Source organism: Eumetopias jubatus, unplaced genomic scaffold, assembly GCF_037043125.1.
Source record: "Eumetopias jubatus isolate StellerSeaLion01/CBP00866 unplaced genomic scaffold, mEumJub1_p1.0 scaffold_1, whole genome shotgun sequence".
Lineage (NCBI taxonomy): Eukaryota > Metazoa > Chordata > Mammalia > Carnivora > Otariidae > Eumetopias > Eumetopias jubatus.
In genome coordinates this window covers 194,584,456-194,602,434 of record NW_028274807.1, presented here as the reverse complement: position 1 = coordinate 194,602,434, position 17,979 = coordinate 194,584,456, and the positions used below count along the sequence as shown (strand labels likewise).

Sequence of the window (17,979 nt, the reverse complement as noted above, 5' to 3'; positions counted from 1 at the left end):
TCTCATCATAAACACTGTTTAAAAAGTAAATTGAAACCCACTTTCAAATGAAAGTTGACACGCTGTTCACGTGCATACTGGATACACAAAAATCATTAAATACAAAACCGAGACTGTACATCAAAATCAAATGGGGTATAAAGTACAAGCCTGCTTTTGCACAAGGCAAGAAGACCAACTTCTCCTAAATGTTAGCCTCAACTATTTTTTTTCAACTTCATTATGATTAGAGGGGTACCTGCTAACGTTTTGCGCAAAGGAAATATCTCCCCAACATCACAGTGTTTGTTGTAAACCCAGAGACTATTTTTGTGAAAAGGGGTTTTTTTGGTAACCCCCAAACATCAGAGAATGTTACACAAAATGGGAAAAGATGCTATGTCAGACGGAATTTAATTTTTAAGGGACTAAATAATATGCCCCTGTAACGCTAAGATTGATAATACTTTAAATCAACAAAAGTGGGGCAAAAAATGCCCCCCCCAAACAATAGCTGGGACAAAATTGGCACATACTTAGAAATAGCTAACTATACGTGGTTGGTTGCTTTTTCTGTTTTGAGGACCCTATTTTCCCTAGTGGATTTCCTACTCCTACTTCAAGTATTCAGTTGCAGAGTTCAGGTCAGGATCTGGCCGCAGGAGTCGATGAGGACCGCCTTTTTGAGGGCACCCAAATTGTTCACGGGGACACGTTTGTGTGGCCTGGGTTTTCAGTGCGACATTATGTCAAAATGTGCTATAAACGCTTGCAAAGAACTCTGCTCTCTTCTCCGGTCAAGGTCCTAAATCCCTTTGATAGTTAAAGGACAAACTTTTTAAACATGAATGTATTTGGATTGTTTATGCAACACGAAAGCTTTACGTAGTTCGTTATACTTACTGACAACAAGAACAAAGCCAGAAGCAAAGAAACCTGCTTGAAAATATTACTCCTAATGCACCAAGGATGAACAGTGCAACTCAGACACGGTTTCATCTTCCCCGACAAATAAGGTGTCTGTCTTTTAAATATCTCTATGGCTCACGGGAGAGGTCCGGAGTTAATTGCACCAACATTTTGAAAAGTAATAATAACAACTAAATTCAATGCAAGACTTCAGGAACATCTGAAATGTTAGAATCCTTCCCACAGCAGCAAAGAAAGACAACTGTATTTATTAAGGCCACTCATGCTTAGCTTCACTGTTTATCCTTTTAAGAATGCAGATTTTCACCTCCCACTTGCATACCTGTGGAAGGCTTTCTTCCCTTGACAAGAAAGTGGATCAATGCGGGAGTTGCACACGTTTGCCAGACTGGTCGTGAGTTCTATGAAGTTATAACAACTTTCCTTATTGTTTAATCTTCAGAGAAAGCAGTAGGAGTTAAATTCTCCTTAGTACCATGTCACTGTATGTAAAAGACTTCCAAATTTGGTCTCTTTCCCTGGCATGTGCTTTAAATAATGACTCTGTACCCACACACATGCTGTGTAGCGCTGTAGACAGATACACAGCTCTTGTGATTATTCCTCATTCATCAATGTTTTCATGTTTGATGCCGAAAATGCTTTGGAATCCATGTTGGAGACATTTTTTTAAAAAATGAGAAATGACCCTTCATTTACAGAAGATCGAAGCTTATACTGTTTGCACAGCATTTGGATCTGGAAATGTGAATGAGTCCCAGCTTCTTCGTGGAGACCTGCGTGTTTGAGAATGGTAAGAGCCTGAGGCTGGGCACATCCCTGCCACGGGGATGTGTGGGCCGCGTGGGATAGAAGGGTGCGGGTGCCTCAGGCTTTTGCCACTCTCCAGTCCAAAGACAGGGTAGATAAAATCATGAATGATCGATTTAGATGTGCCATGCTTTGTCAGAGACACACACCATGTTCTCATAAGGCGATTTCTTGGCAGATATTAGTGGTTTAAAAAATTGATTTCATTTCCAACCTGGCCCAGAGGTAACTACTGGTTACACCATCAAAATGTGGTTCTTCACACAGCGGATTAAAGAAATAGAGGAGGGTAAAGGCTCGCCATTTTTGGTGTTTTGGTTTCTTCGTCAAACACTCCATGCATCGTGGTATACAAACACGGCCAACACCATTCACTCACAGAATTTACACTTTTGATAATCTAATGCATTAGGAATGACCACTTCGACTGAACCAGCAGAAAAACTGGAGATGAAGCTAGTGGTCCAACAGAAGCTGAAGCCACGTGGAGTTCAAATTTACCCCACAATGTTTAAGTAACATAAATAAAACGTATCAAATAATGACATTCAGAAGAGATGATCACATTTTAAATGCCCAAATCCCGACCCCCCCAAAAAAGGAGGATCTGTCGTTTTCCTCCTCCTCCTCATTCTTCCTGTCCAGCATATCTGAATCCATGAGAAATGACATGAGATGATAAAGGAAATATCAAGTTGAACAGAACTGTGCGCCATAATGACAACGAAAGCCCCTCTTCCAGTCCTGATGAGCGTTCCAGGTGGTGATGGCCAGTGACGTGAGCCACGCTGCAACAGATTATCAGAATATTGCTGCAGAGCTGCGTTTCCCCTTTAGTTAGCTCTTCTGATCGCTGTAACAAGAAAAGCACACAATTTAGCAGGGAAAGCAACTGCCACTGAAAGAGGAGAGAATCCTGGCCGGCGTTCCCATACCCCCACCCCTGCACTGGCCCTCCACTACTCTCTTTGGTTGGGGTTGGTTGGCATGGGGAGGGAGTCCATGGGGAGGAAACATAGAGGAAGGACAGAGTGAACTTTAAGTTAAATTATGTCCCATAAACACATCCAAGAAGAGGCCTCTTTCAAAAGATGTCACATACAGGTATAGAGGTCTCTTGATGGGCAAAAAGAAAGTGAAAGGAAATATACCAAAATGTTCCGGTGATTACCTTCTACGTGACCAGATTACATGTTCGTTTTTTTTCTCTCCGTGCTTTTCTACAATGAGTACGGTTCTTAAACTATTTTTAACTTGACTTTATAGGGATTAGACAGTGAAAGATGGTCGGAACACCAGCAAACGTCACATCCGCTTCCAAACCAGACCAACAATTTAAAAGAATACTGGACCTAGTCATTCCACTGCTCAGTGTGAACGCAGGGGAATGGAAAACGGGGACTCAGACACCGGTACACAAATGTTCACAGCAGCGTTGTTCACAATAACCAACAGGTAGAAACAACCACCAGGCATCTGTCAGCAAAGGAGTGATTAAACGAATGTGGTATATACATACAGTGGAATATCACTCAGCTCTAAAAAGAAATGAAGTTTTGAGTCATGCCACAATATGAGTGACATTTGAAGACATCACGGCAGTGAAATAAGTGAAAGAAGCCAGGCACAAAGGACAAACACTGTATCATTCCACTTACATGAAATATCTCAAATAGACAAATTCGTAGATGCAGAAAATAGATTAGAGGTTTGCCAGGGGCTGGAGGAGACGGGGGAATAGGGAGCTACTGCTTAATGGGTACAATTAAGCGATTGCTTGGGATAGTGAGAAAGTTCTAGAAATGGACAGTAGGGGTTGTGCAACCCCGTGCATGCACTAAATGCCACTGAATTAGGCTTATTGTACACTTAAATTGGTTAAAATGGTGCATTTTAGGGCGCCTGGGTGGCTCAGTCAGTTAAGCATCTGCCTTCAGCTCAGGTCATGATGCCAGGGTCCTGGGATCGAGCCCCACATCGGGCTCCCTGCTCCGCGGGAAGCCTGCTTCTCACTCTCCACCCACCCCGCCCGCTTGTGTTCCCTCTCTCGCTGTGTCTCTCTCTGTCAAATAAATAAATAAAATCTTAAAAAAAATTACTTTAAAAAAAGGTGCATTTTAACGTATATTTTGCCATAGGAAAAACATATTTTAAAAAAGGATATTGATCTCTCCTTAAATAGAGAAGAACAAAACAAAGTTGGCTTTCCTCCCTGCAGGCAAGGGCGTGTGTGTGTGTGTGTGTGTGTGTGTGTGTGTGCGCGCGCGCGTGTGCATGCTTGACCCTAAACATAAATGGAACAGCCATCCATCCGCATGTGTCATGCTCCAGGGCATGGATAAACAGGAACACCCCACATTTTCTCACCGCCCCAGCAAGAGGGCCTGGTGCGGAATACAAGTGCAGCCTGGGAAAATCAGTGAAATGGGTGGGAAGAGAGGCCCGGCCCATCAGACCCTTTAGACGATGACTGGCTTCCCTGTTGATGCTCGTTATCATTCACATATGGCCTTTGAATACTTCAGGAGTTTCCGGGCACATGGCAACAGTGCAGCTATCTGGGGAATATGGCAGGGAGGGGAAAGATCAAACACACACACACACTTACACATGTGTGAGCCACTTTTTATATATAGCCGGAGCTGTCTGATTTGGTGGCTGATGCACAGAATTTCTCCAGCCACACTGACAAATGAGCGCGCCAAAGATCCCGGTGTCCGAACAGGTAGGCAGTTACTCCCAGCCCTGGTTAAACAGTACAAATGAAATATGTGGCTTGGATGAACTCTGCTAATTCATACTCTGAGGAGTTTGGTGTAACCCTTCTGGTTAAGAAACTTGAATCGGGGCAAAAAAATGACTTTTGCAGAGCCAGAAAGCTAGGGAGTTCCTAGAGCAGATCATATTACTCATTCTGGCACATAAAATCTCTGCAAACTTTGTATGAAAATTGTAAGTCAGAGCACGCTTTCTGCTTCATGAGCTGTGCATAGCTCTAATTCTTTTGTGCATTAAGCATTTCTTAATCATCCTTTTAAAGGGCTGACCAATATATTAAAAGGCCACATGATTAAAAGGTAAAGAGAAACCCAAAGTAGTACTAAAATGCACCGGTCATATTTTACAGATGGCGAAACGAGTGAAAAATAATTACAGTGAATGCCTGATGTCCTTGATGTTTTTCCAAGATAAAGTAGCAAAGAACAATCATTTATTCAGTTGAGAGAAAGATTTCCAGCTGGGTAACAGGTCACTAGGCAGAACACAGTGCCTCACAAGGGCCGTACGCTGCTTTGGGGCAAGGTTTATGCTGCGGAAAAGAGAACACTCAGAAACGGTTTGCCACTCCTTCCGCCAGACAATCCATTCACTGGGAGGCTGACATGGCTTCGAGAGAAAGACTCAGATGACATTGCCAGCAGTTAGAAATGCAGATGATCCTTTGTTGGGGGGCCAATAAGCCTCCGCTTTAAAAAAATAAAAAAGGAATCCTAGTTTCCAGCAATGAGGCAATCCAGGCAGCCACCCACGGCGGGATAATCTCTGGCCAATCCCACCTCACCTGGAGGGTCACAGCAGGCCACTCTGTCCCCATGCATCTTCTCCTGAAGCACCCAACTCAGTGTGCTCACTGGTGCCCCCATCAGCGCTATTTCAATAAGGACATCTCCTCCATCTTGGGTTCCCTGGGTACAACCTGCATTCACAGTCCCATTGCCCTCAGGATGGAGGAAGGACTCTAGCCATGCTGGCCCCTCTCCCTCCAGCCCCACGCTTCAGGTTCCACCTGTGCTGGACTTGCTTCTACAATCTAAAGCCCTCCTTTCTCCTCACCTCACAACCTTGTCTTTCTGTCTTGATGAGCATTTACACCAACCCTCCACGTGCCTGATGCCCGCTCACTCTCTGGTCTCAGTTTAGACATCACTTCCTCCCTGGAAGCCTTGTCCTGTGTGTGGGATGTAGCACAAGGAGTCTCACGCTCACTTCACTGTCCCCTTCTGGTGATGTGTCTGGACTTGAACTATCCAATATGGTAGCCACCGGCCACATGTGGCTACTCAGCACTTGAAATATGTTGGTCCAAACTGAGATGTGCTCTAAGTGTAAAATATACACCAGATTTTAAATAAGTAAGGACTTATTTTTTAATATTGATTTAAAATGATTATAAATTAATATATTGAATTGTAGATTTAGTATGAATTTAGTTTTATCTTCTGTTTTTTTCTTTTCCTCTGAATTTAATTTTTAACTGTTTCTTGAAATTCCAGTTAACATACAGTGTAATATTGATTGGCATGAATTTCATTTTTTTAATATTGATTTCATGTTAAAATAATATTTGGGACATACTGGATCAAGTTAAATATAGTTCTACAATTAATTTCACCTGTTTCTTATTACTTTTTTTATATTTTATTTATTTATTCATCAGAGAGAGAGAGAGAGAGAGAAAGAACACACACAAGCAGGGGGAGCGGCAGGCAGAGGGAGAAGCAGGCTCCCCGTTGAGCAGGGAGCCCGATGTGGGACTCGATCCCAGCATCCTGGGATCATGACCTGAGCTGAAGGCAGACACTTAACTGACTAAGCCACCCAGGTGCCCCTTTTATTACTATTTTTAATGTGGCTACTAGAAAATTGAAAACTCCTGATGTGGCTTGCTTTATATTTCTATCTGAATAACACTGGTCTAGGCTATAAGATCTAGGAGGGAGGGGCCAGGCCAGTCTTGCTCACTTAGCACTCCTGTGCCTTGCACAGTTCATGGAACAAATTGATTCACTTGTGCATTCCACAGGTATTAGAGGGCATCTAGAGTAGGCAGAATCCTACCCTCCACCAAGATTTCCTGCTCTGATCCCTGAGACCAAGACTGTGAACATCTTCACACCATGATTATGCCACCTTGCAGATGTAATGAAGGTCACAATCATCTGGCTTTAAGTTAATCAAGAGGGACGATCTGAGTGAGCCTAATCTAATCGCAGAAGCTTTGAATAGCAGAGGCTTTTTCTCTTGCTAGTCCTGGGAGAGAAAGGGAAACTTGAAACATGACTGGCGTTCGCTGTGCTGAGATGGAGGGGAATCAATGCACAAGGACCCGAAAGTGTCCCACACGATCAAAATGCAGCCCCCAACTGACAGCCAGCGACAAAACAGGACCCTCAGTCCTACAACCACAAGGAACTGAATCTGTCAGCAACTCTAATGAGCTTGGAGGTGGGTGCTTCCCCAGAACCTCCAGGTTAGCGTTGTCCAGCTCGGTCCACACCTTGACTTTGGCCTCATGAGACCCTGAGGGGAGAACCCAGTGGTGTGTGACTTGGCTTCTGACGTAGAAACTGTGAGATAATAAACGAGTGTTGTTTTAGGCACAACGTTTGCCTGGATAGAAAACAAATACAGCTCCTCTCTGTGTCAGGCAGTGTGCCTGGTGCTGGGGGTACAGTAATAACACAGACAGACAAAATCCGTGCCCTCATGAAGCCTGTATTTTTAGGAGTAAGACAGACAATAAACAGATACAAAAATAGATAAGAGAATGAGGATTTTAAAAAATCTGTGGCTCAAAGGAAATGATCAGGGATCTGTGACTGGCATGCTGAAAATTTATTGACTATCTGACAATTATGATGTATTTTTTTAATACGGGAAGATGTCCACAATTTTCCAGTGAAAAAAGCAGATTACAACTCTTTATGGGTAGTTCAATCTTATTTTTGCAGCAACACACTCATAAACATAAACACTTGCAAATGCTTATACCAGAATATTGTTAATAATGATCTCTGGGTGGTGGTTTGAAACTTTCTTTATAATAATAAAAATAAATAAATAGAACTTTCTTTAGAATCTTTGTTGTTGCTGCACTTAGATTTTTTTAAAACCAAAGAATGTGTAACTAGTCTCATAGTAGAATAGAAGCCTATTTCCATTGTGAAAAATCTTGACTTGATTCTTGGGAAGGGAACCAAGCTTGCAGTGGGTGTGGGGGGGGGTGTTGGGGGTTGGGGGGATGCCTGTGGGGGTTGGGTGGGCGGGCTGAGGCCAGCAGCAAGATTCCGCCCCAGGACAAGCGCCCCCAGGAGAGCAGGCTATAAACGTGTGGTGTCTCACAAATATTCCTTCAGACTGTTTTTCTTTGGAATAAAGACACCTGCCTGATTATGACTTTCTTCTCCTGCCCTTTCAGTAGTGATTTGCAGAAACTGGCTGGGAGAAAGGGGTCTTTGGTAAACACGGAGGGGTTAAAGGGGAAACTGTTTAATAACAGTAGTAAAACGCAGGCTATTTTTGACATCTGGGTTAATGTCCATTACGCTCCATGTGCTTTCCAAATGTGTGCTGTGCCCCCAGGTACAAAAACAGACACCCATTCACCACGGCTTCGGACGCCCAGACATCGCTCACGGTGCCCACGTAAGAGCAAGCCCCTGATAGGCTCATTAACAGCTGCCGGCATAGAAGAGCTGCTCATTCCTGGGGGTGCAGCAGGCATCCTGCAGAATCACTCCACTAAGTGATTCTGGAATCACAGGAAAACCCAATAGAGTCATTTCTGCCCCCCCCCCAAAATTCTATAACTACATCTGTGTTATTACTTAACATCTTTTAAAACGGGGCGGAATGGGTTTCCCGTTTTTCTCATGAAGATTTATTTATTATTGTTGTGATCAAAGTGGCAACAAATTATGTTAAATCATTTAATTTTCTTGATAGGAGCAACCACCTTGAAGCCATAATTCAAAAATATGAGTGGAGAGCAACATTTTACCTTGTGAGTGGCCCTCCTACAGCCCCACAGGGCAATAAAATGTAACACTTGAGAGCCCGAAGGGCTGGGGGTGGGGGTGGGGTGGGCCGAGCCAGCGTGCAGCTAGCTCAGAATTGCAAACTGCTGTTAGGCATGGTAGAGCTTTCTGGGACGGGGCAAAGGAGAGACTCTGGATTTGGATTTCAACTTCGGGTTCTGTGTGCTGAGTGCAACTCACCTGCAGTTTCTTTCTTTAAATAAAGGAAATCAAATGCATGGCAGCACTTACACTGCTAGGTCTCCTGAGGATTTATTTCTGTAGTTATTATTGTAGTCAGAATAATTCATAACTAATGTTTGGTGCCCCCCATCTACCGTGGTGCTCTGTGATTTTGCTCTAATGACCTCAAACAAGCTTGAGAGCGCCATGGTACTAATCGGGGTGACGGCCCCTGACACAGATGAGGAAACTGAGGCTTCCAGGGACTGAACGCTTTATGTCAAGTTCCCACCTTCCTGGGGTCTGACTTGAACCCATCTCTTCTTGCTTTTAGAGCCCATTCTTTTTACTATGATGCCAGAATTTTCTAGACCTTGGTCCTTTGTTTTCCACCTTCTCAATTTTTGTAGTCTTCATAACACCTGTCATGTTGAATCGATAATTTTCTTTAAAAATCTTCTCTAAAAACTTAAATTGCCCTTTTAAGAAAGATTTGTTTTTTTGTAAGTGCTTGTTTGCATCATTCTTAAAAAATAGGGCTTACACTCGAAAATAAAAAGATTTATTTTCATGCCATAATGAAGCCAGTATTTGTCTAATACACATTATAGTAACTGCATAGCTATTAAAATAAAAGTGTCCAGGAAACACCTAAAGCTATCTTCTTGCAGACATGCAGGGCCCTGCCCGCCCCTAGCCCCATCTTGGAGACCATTCCCACTGCCCAGCAGTGGCCGTGCAGGTGGCACCTGGCGTGGGTCATCGGGCCGGCACATTCTCATACTCGGGCCACCAGCCATTCTCAGCACTGCCTCAGTTCACATTTGAGGCCGGGCTACTATGCGCCAGCTTTTCTCTTTTCAAGGGCAGACAGCAGCAGAAATAAAAGTCAGAAATCTGCCACTCAACATCAGCATTAGGTGTTCTGTGTAAATTTTAAAACATCGTTGAATAGAAACGTGCTTTTAGTTGTAAGTTTCCTTAAGATAATACTTCCTCAGCCTGAGGCACTGCCCATAAGCGAAAGCCAAAGGGCTTTTTTACTTTACTCCAGGATTTCATGATTTGATACCATGGACACTCGGGGCTGAGTCAGTCTTTGTTGTGCGGATGCTTACCATTATAGGATGCTTAGCAGCATCACCGACTCTCCCAGTCATGACAATCAGAAATGGCTCCCAATCTTGCCCAGATATCCCCGGGGGGGGGGGGGGGGGCAGAATCCCTCCCCCTAGATGAGGACCCTGGTCTAATCCATTGTTTTTGTATTTAATGGGTTGACTGTGATGTTTTAAATATATTTTTTTGGTAAGGCATGTATCGCATACATGCATCTACCAACGCACACAAGATATGAACAGATTTTGCAGAAATAAACACCTACGCTAAGCTGCCATCATATTATTTCCGACACGGCGGCACAGATGTAAAAGTCCTGTGGAAATAGGTACAATCTAAGTAATTAAAATAATGAAAATGTACAACTTATCTGACATAACGTAGAAATGCCACAATCCTGAGATAGCGAGACACCTCAGTCACTTGCTGAGCTAAGTGAAAAGGTAAAATCTAGTTTAAATTTATAGCATTCCTTCAGTGTCCCTCTAGGAGTTTGGCATCTTGCCAGGGTTCCTTGTTAAAAATTTGTTAAACGTGTTTGGCATTAATGCAAACACAAAGTGGTCATTTGTTACAAATTCTATTGGAATGCATTCATTTAAGGCAATGAAGTAGTTACTAGAAAAGAAAAAAAATGTTCATTAAGTACATTTTAAAAATACAATGATGTATGCAGTGTGGAGCTGTGGCGCCCCAGCGGCTATATAATCGCGGACAGAATAACCACACATTGTGTTTAGTTTGAAATTGGAATCTTTTAAACATAAGTGATAGAACAAAAACTGGTTTTGTTTGTTGTCAAAACCGATGTTAGTCTTTCTTTCCTGAACTAGTTAAAATAACCAAAAGTTTGGCATTCGATTTCTAACATCTCAGATCAGTGAAACGTACAGGTTAAAATAATGCTCTGGGAATCTCCGGGAGCGCCGAGAGTGACATTGGAGACAGGGACTGTTTCAACAAACAGAACGCCGGGGCCCGGGGCCCCCCGAGTCATCCCGGAGAAGCCCGCGCAGGGAGGGCCACTACCTCCGTGTCTCCCGGTTGTCTGAGGTTATTAGGTTACCTGGAGAGGGAAAAACCATCGGCTTTCATCACGGAGACGATGGAATCCTATGAGCAAATACCCTTCGCCCTGTGTCTACCTTCCTGTCTCACCCTGAGCTGCTCACACAAAGGAATTATTGCTGAGTAACGGTGACTCCCTAGCTCCCCAAAGAAAGGGCTCTGAAGCTCAGCTCTGGGAGAGAGGGGTTATTTGTCACCATAGGACGTTTGGCCCTGCAACACAGCTGGCTGTGGATGTCAGCGTAGAACACACCATCTCAGGGTCCCCGAATGCTTGCGAGAGCCGGTCCGAAAGGTGAATCGAAAATTCGCACTTCACAAGAATGTTCAGAAATTATTCACTGCCTTCTCCTTCCCTCTCTCTCTCTTCCTCTGACATATTTATTGCCATGAAAGTGTCCAGACAATAAAATCCCAGTGGTCTGGAGTGTCACGAGCCCAAATCCCCATGGCCCCCAAGTCTCTCTTTATGTTGGCCTCTCTTGTCATCTGAGTTTGGTATTACCCAGTCTGCCCTTGAAGGGCATGGATCCAGGGTATCTTGGCCCCAAGTTCTTGAAATCTGCTCATAGATCAAGAGTAAACTTAGACAAAACCTAGCATCCTGCATGTGGCCTGGAGAAGTTTGCCTTTCCCTTCCCACGTGCCCCAAAAGACCAAGAACCAGTTGGTCTAAGAACAGGGAGAAAATACTTAACTTCCAGAAGTCACAAGAGTACCTGATAGAAAAGATAAGAAACACACTCTGAGTACTATTACAGAGCACATCCTGGTTTTAGACCATTCGGTGGGCCCTCTTGCAGAGAAGGAATACACAAATAGTCCACATCATTAGGGCCTCTCCCAGGGTCTTGGGAAAAGTCTATCTACTTGAGGGGTCCCAAAGCTGAAGCCCCATTAGCTTCATGATAAATTCCTCTGCCTGCAATTTAAACTTAGTTTTGAGGTGGCATTTTCAAATTCAATTGAGAATAAAGTAAAACATGTTCTCAAATCCCTTCCTGACAAGAATTCAGTTTTAGGGTGAACTTGCCCTAGCACAGCCGACCCCCAGGGAAACATCTCTTCAGCCTGGGTTCTGAGAAAGTGGTCATGAGCAGGAATGAGGTGCTCCTCCTAGAAAGAGGAGCCGGCAAGGCATTTTGCAGAATTTGAAACATGAAGGAACAATTTGATATCTCAAGTTTGCCGACGAGAAGTGGCTCAGATGACAAGTGTTTACAACAGGATCTTCATAGAGCCAATAATGGCAATTAGTCCCCAGAATTTGAAGGCTCCCTTCCCGCCTCGCTGGGGTGGAATGCCATTTACTCTTGGGCTGGCGACTAATTAGGGGTCTCTTTTGAAGATCAAGGTTTTGTGATCCCTGCTTCTTAATAACATGGTTTGCCTGTCGGCCACCTGGGTCCAGGCAAGACCTCCCTCTCCCCCTCCCCAAACAGCAGGCACTGCCTTAGGCCAGAAGCAAGTGTGGGCAGGAAAACACAGATCCAGCCAGTTGAGCAATTTAACCTCTTCACCGCCGAGGGCCTGCAGCCCACTGCTTGCTTCGGCCGCCCAGAAACAGAGAGAGTGGACCTCGTTTCTCAGACAGGGCAGAAAGCCTGCGTGTAATGCAGAGAACCCCCCTTCGTGGTGCAAACACTATGCAGCATGCTTTCTTGTGCAGGAAGAGAGGCAGGAAGACTCCACTTTTCCAAATGAGTGGCAAATCAAGAGGCCCTTTGCATTTGCTTCAGGCTGGGCCATTTCCAGAACGGATCTTAGAAGTGACCGGTATAAAGAAGGCTGGGGGTCCAGGACAGTCAAGTGCACCTTCTGGAGCTCTCATCTAACTGGTCATCGGGCCCAAGAGGCCGAGGTGCCTGCATCGGCAGAGCTCTTGCCAGGGTCCCCATGGCCTTGCTATACGCTGGTGGCCTGGCAGCTACGCTCTTTCATGGGAGAGGCCAACACAGCAGGAAAAGTAAGCTGCAAAGAATTAAACTTGTAACAACTTGGGCAAAGCACACACAGCGAGCAAGGCTGGTCCTTGGGCTGTTGACACATTCTGGCCTAGGTCGGTTGTGGTCACTAAACCCATTAGCGTTCCGATGTGGCAACAGCTACTGCAGCAAGTTCAAGGTGTGTTTGTTTAGTTTCTAAACGCTGGGTGCGCACTGGGACTGATGGCCGCTGAGGGCAGTCAACCCTGCTGCCACAAACACAGTCGTCCTTGTCGCTGATCTGAAATTCCTATTTTAAACTATTTATTTTTGGCAGATAGGGGCTGAATGGAGTTTTGCATTTGATTAACTGTGCTTCAATTTCAACTTGCTTCAAACTTTTCTGTGTTTTCAAAGCAACCAAATCAGTTTCCTGCAACAAAAGGTACTAGCCTCCTTGGGGGTGGGGAAGACCTCTCTGGCAGGAGGAGAGAAAAAAAGGAAATGTATAAACCCAAGCCAGCAACCAGCTGAGCGAAGGCAGGCCTTTTAGAGACATTCAGGGTCTCTGAGCCCTCGGAGACCTAATCCACACCCACCTGCAAATAAGGGAATAGGAAAAAAAGCAATCTCCTTTTGGTCGGCAGAGTTGAAAGGGATATGGTCAGCAGAGTTGTGTCTCTTAAATGAGATTCAGTTTGGATTTGATATGGGCTTCAAGTTATGCTTATGAAAAGTGTGAGAATCATTCCTTCCTTCCTTCCTCTCCCTCCCACAATTTTTTTTTAAAGATTTTATTTATTTATTTGGCAGAGAGAGACACAGCGAGAGAGGGAACACAAGCAGGGGGAGTGAGAGAGGGAGAAGCAGGCTTCCCGTGGAGCAAGGAGCCCGGAGAAAGGAGCCCGATGCGGGGCTCAATCCCAGGACCCTGGGATCATGATTGGAGCCGAAGGCAGACACCTAACGCCTGAGCCACCCAGGCACCCCTTCCTCCCACAATTTTTAAAGCCTCTATCAGGAGCCATGCTAAGTCCTAGGGACATGTAGCTGAACGAGATAGATGCTGACTTTGTGGAAGGCACATCTAGTGAGCATGCCAGATATTACATTAAAAAAATAATTAAAATAATTAAAATTTCGGTAAGTACCAAGGAGGAGACTGACCCCCTCAAATTCACTGAGCACAGACACTTTTGTTCTATGGCATTCAGTCTTCACGCTGCTGGAGAGGTTGCCATTGTTAGCCCATTACATAGCTCTGGAAACAGGAGCAGAGAGGTAAAGTTACACACTCGGTCACAGCTAGTCAGGGGTGGAGTTGTGGTGCCATTTTGCACACTGAGATATCCAATCCCAATTCACAGGAGCACATCGGGTCTGGTCTGTCAGGAGGGCTGGAGAGACTTTCCAAGGAAGTAACATCGCTGGTGGTTCCATGCGCCAACTGGGAGGGAATGGTTACTTCTTCCTCCTTTTCCTCATCTGCTTTTGCACTGTGCTAACGGAAAAGAAAGTCTGTGGGTTTCTATGCATTCCTAGGTTTTGTCCAGACTCTCTGTCCTTTCAAATGGATTTTTAGTTAGTGCTTTTTGTCTCTCACCAAGAGCTCACCTACAGGCTCCTTCAAAAGCCTCCACTTCAGAGTACTGAGGTCCATGCCTCCTCCTTCCCCTCCAAGAACTTGCACTGTGGCCTTCCAGCGTCACGGCATTGGGGATGATTAATCACTTTTAAATTTGAAAAAAATTAACATGTCCGAAGCATTCTTCTCCACTGTCAAATGTTTTGCTTTAACATAGATCCAGAATGGCTCCCTTTCCCAGCAGTTCCAAAGCAATACATTTTCAGTTGGAAATGCAACTGCAGAAATCCCATCCAGAAGCCCCAAGCCATATATCTTAACATCTTAATTTCATTTAGGAGGAATGCAGTGATTGATCATTTATCATTCTGAGATTGAGTGAACTATCTGGAGGATTCCAATCTATTGCTTCTATGCAACTGATGGGATATTCACATGTCTTCTGGCTGCATGAGGGCTTCAGGGTCCAAGTTGTCTTTGAAGGAGTGGAATGCTAAAAAGATTATTGAGGGAGGGTCTGCCTTTACCGGCAAAGTATAACTCGAAGGCTTTACTTGCTCCAAATTAGAGCCTCCCGCCATGATGGCCAGGATGTCTGCTGCCGAGTTACTCCCACTCCTCTCTCCCCACACAGAGAATCTTGCCTTCCTGACCTTATCCTTTGATAGGTAACTTTGAAAAGGCCTGGGGAAAACCTTCACATGAAATCCATTGGCATTGGTGGGACGTGACTTCTTTTCCATGAGATTTCTATTTAACCTAAAGCTGCTTTGTCGCAAAGGAATTTTTACTGCAGTATAAACAGAACGGCGCCTTCCTGGGACATCTGGGCCAGGCCATTGTCATCACAGCTGCCATTTTGGCTTCCACGCAGGGTATCATGATAATGTCTTCATGTTGGGTAGGGTTGCTTGGTCGGCAGGGAAATGGACAGAATGTTATAGAACAAGATTCCTGGAGTATCTATACTACCACCGATCTTGTGCTAGATGTGCGGGCAGGAGCAGGCAATGAAAACACAGTCCTTAAGTCCGTGTATGTGTTCTATAATGGTGGATCCCAACTGAGAACCTACTATGAGTTTCACACAGTGTAGGTTTTAAGAAACACACACAGAACAAGATGCCTCCAAAATTGCAATCCTTCTCTGCGAACACGTACGCGCAGAGTTTGCTCAGGAAGCTCACCGCTCAGTGGACCGGTGCTCAAAGGGAAATGATGATGTCCACTCCCAACGAGGAGCTAGAGGAGAGCAGAGGCAATTTCTGAGGAAATCCAAGGCCAGTCACATTTGTACAGCACTTGAAAGGAGACAGGCTCTCCGGCCGTCTGGGGCGCCTGGGTGGCTCAGTCGTTAAGCGTCTGCCTTCCGCGCAGGTCATGATCCCAGGGTCCTGGGATCGAGCCCCACATCGGGCTCCCTGCTCCGCAGGAAGCCTGCTTCTCCCTCTCCCACTCCCCCTGCTTGTGTTCCCTCTCTCGCTGTGTCTCTCTCTGTCAAATAAATAAATAAAGTCTAAATAAATAAATAAATAAATAAATAAATAAATAAATAAAAGTGGTTGTCTGCCCCTCCTCGTCTGCACAAAGCCCAGCCCTCAGTCCCCCACCTCCAGCTCCAGCTCAGGGGTTCAGTGAGCACTGTAACGCCAGCGGACTGATGGGCCCCGAGGGTAATTGAGAACTGGTGAACAATGGGTCCCTCAGGCAGACCCATTCTCCCACCTGGTATGAGGCTCCTGGCCCTCACAAATGTTTCCAACTTAGACGTGAAAGTGCCCTGAGAGGCAATCCTGTGCTGCTTTTGTCGCTGGTCACTTTGAAGATTAAAGAGGGAAAAACTCATTTTCATAATATAGGAACTGGCTGGCAGTTTCCCTATTAAATCCCAAGGTCCTGGCAGGCAGAGGCTGGGTTTTTAACTCTTCTAAGACAGGCCTGGCAGCCAGGAAAGAGGGCTAGGGAATGCCCTGAGGAAGAACCAGGCCAGAGGTCAAGGAGTGGGGGCATGAAAAGCGGACACCTGCTGCACGACACCGATAGGTTCTGGGGGCATCTTTGGAGCCACTTCCAAAGACCCATAGAGCATGCCCCCAAAGTACTCTAGCAATTCCAGTGTGACCCAGGGGTACGTACATGGGAGGCCTTGGCTCTGCTACAGAGAACTAACTACCTGAGGATCCAGTCCCATGGGATGTTGCAAACCCCTGCAAAAGCACCCAAACTGCCTGCCAGTCAGTGCCCATCTGTGGAGCCAGAAGGAGGCACAGAGCTGGGTCCCCATTTCAGGGCTTTTTGCACATACAGCCCCCTCCTCCTGGAGCACTGTCCCATCACCCTTCACCTAACGGCCTTCTGCTTGTCCTCAGGTGTTCGGTTAAATGCCACTTCTTCAGGGGGACCTTCCCTGACCCACATCCCCTTGCCAAACACACCCTCCGCACTCTCTCCCTCCTTTCCCCCGATGTGCTCCTGCTTTGGAACAAGCTGGCGTAGTGCATTTCTGCTAGCATTTGACTGACTCATGTCTGATTGCAGCCCCAGCTGCCTTCACGAGGACAGGCTGCAGACGTCTTGCTCACTGCTGTATTTCTTACATGGCTGACATGTGGTGGATGCTCAATAAATATGGAAGTGGATTAATGGGAGAGGGGAAGCCATTGATGATAACAAATATGTATTGAATGCTCACTATGCGCCAGGAATATTCCTAAATGCTTTACAGCAGGGATTTTCAACTTCGGCACTACTCACATTTGGGATTGGATAATTCTTTGTTACAGGGGCTGTCCTATGCTTTGTACGATGTTTAGCAGCATCCCCAGCCTCTACCCACTGGATGCCAGGGGCGCATGCACCGCCCCCCAAATCATGACAATCAAAACTGTGTCCAGACGTTGCCAAACACCTCTCGGGCGGGCAACCCCACCCCCCACTCCCTGTTGAGAATAACTGATGGACACATATTAACTCACTCCATGTGCACAATCACCCCAAAGAACTGGAATTGTTCTTTACCTCATGTCAGAGTTAAGAAAACTGAGGCCCAGAGTGGTTAAGTGACTTGCTCCAAAAGTCACATCACAAGCAGGAAGCTACACCAGGCCCCGGGCTGTTCAGTTTCTCCATCTGAAGAGGTGCTGGAACGAAAAAGGGCTGGCTCCAGGCCACATGGGTAAAGAGGTGGCCAGTGTGGGACCTGGCCTTTGTCATCTTTGCTCAGTGAGCTTCCTGGCCATGGCCCTGGGCTGCAATTTCAGATTGTCCCAACCCAGAGCCCTTTACTGGGGCTGGGCTGGGTTTCTGGAAGGACTCCTCACACAGATCGGAAGTGGCTACACATCTGCTCACTGACTGCTTCTCTTTCCTGAGTCAGTGGCCAGTGATGCCCAGACCCTCTGGGAGCAAGGCTGTCAGAAACTAGCAAGATGAGGCCAAAGGTACCTCACTCTTAGGCACACAGAAGGCTCAATGGAATGCTACCTGGAAGCCAGGCCTCAGAGCCAGGTCTGCCTACATATCTCACCATGGTCCATAAGCCCCGGGCCGCATTTCAGCTAAACTTGGTAGCAATCCGAATGTG

General features: G+C 45.7%; 1 protein-coding gene across 2 annotated transcripts in view; it reads right to left on the bottom strand.

Moving 5' to 3' along the window:
- Positions 1-2,347: 2,347 nt before the first annotated feature.
- The window catches only part of ERC2 (ELKS/RAB6-interacting/CAST family member 2), a 936,802-nt gene continuing 921,170 nt past the window's right edge, over positions 2,348-17,979 (bottom strand). For both annotated transcript variants that reach the window (XM_088022015.1, XM_088022017.1), the window contains one exon: positions 2,348-2,572. In XM_088022015.1, the coding sequence (XP_087878141.1) occupies positions 2,348-2,572 (225 nt within the window). The remainder of the gene's footprint in view (positions 2,573-17,979) is intronic.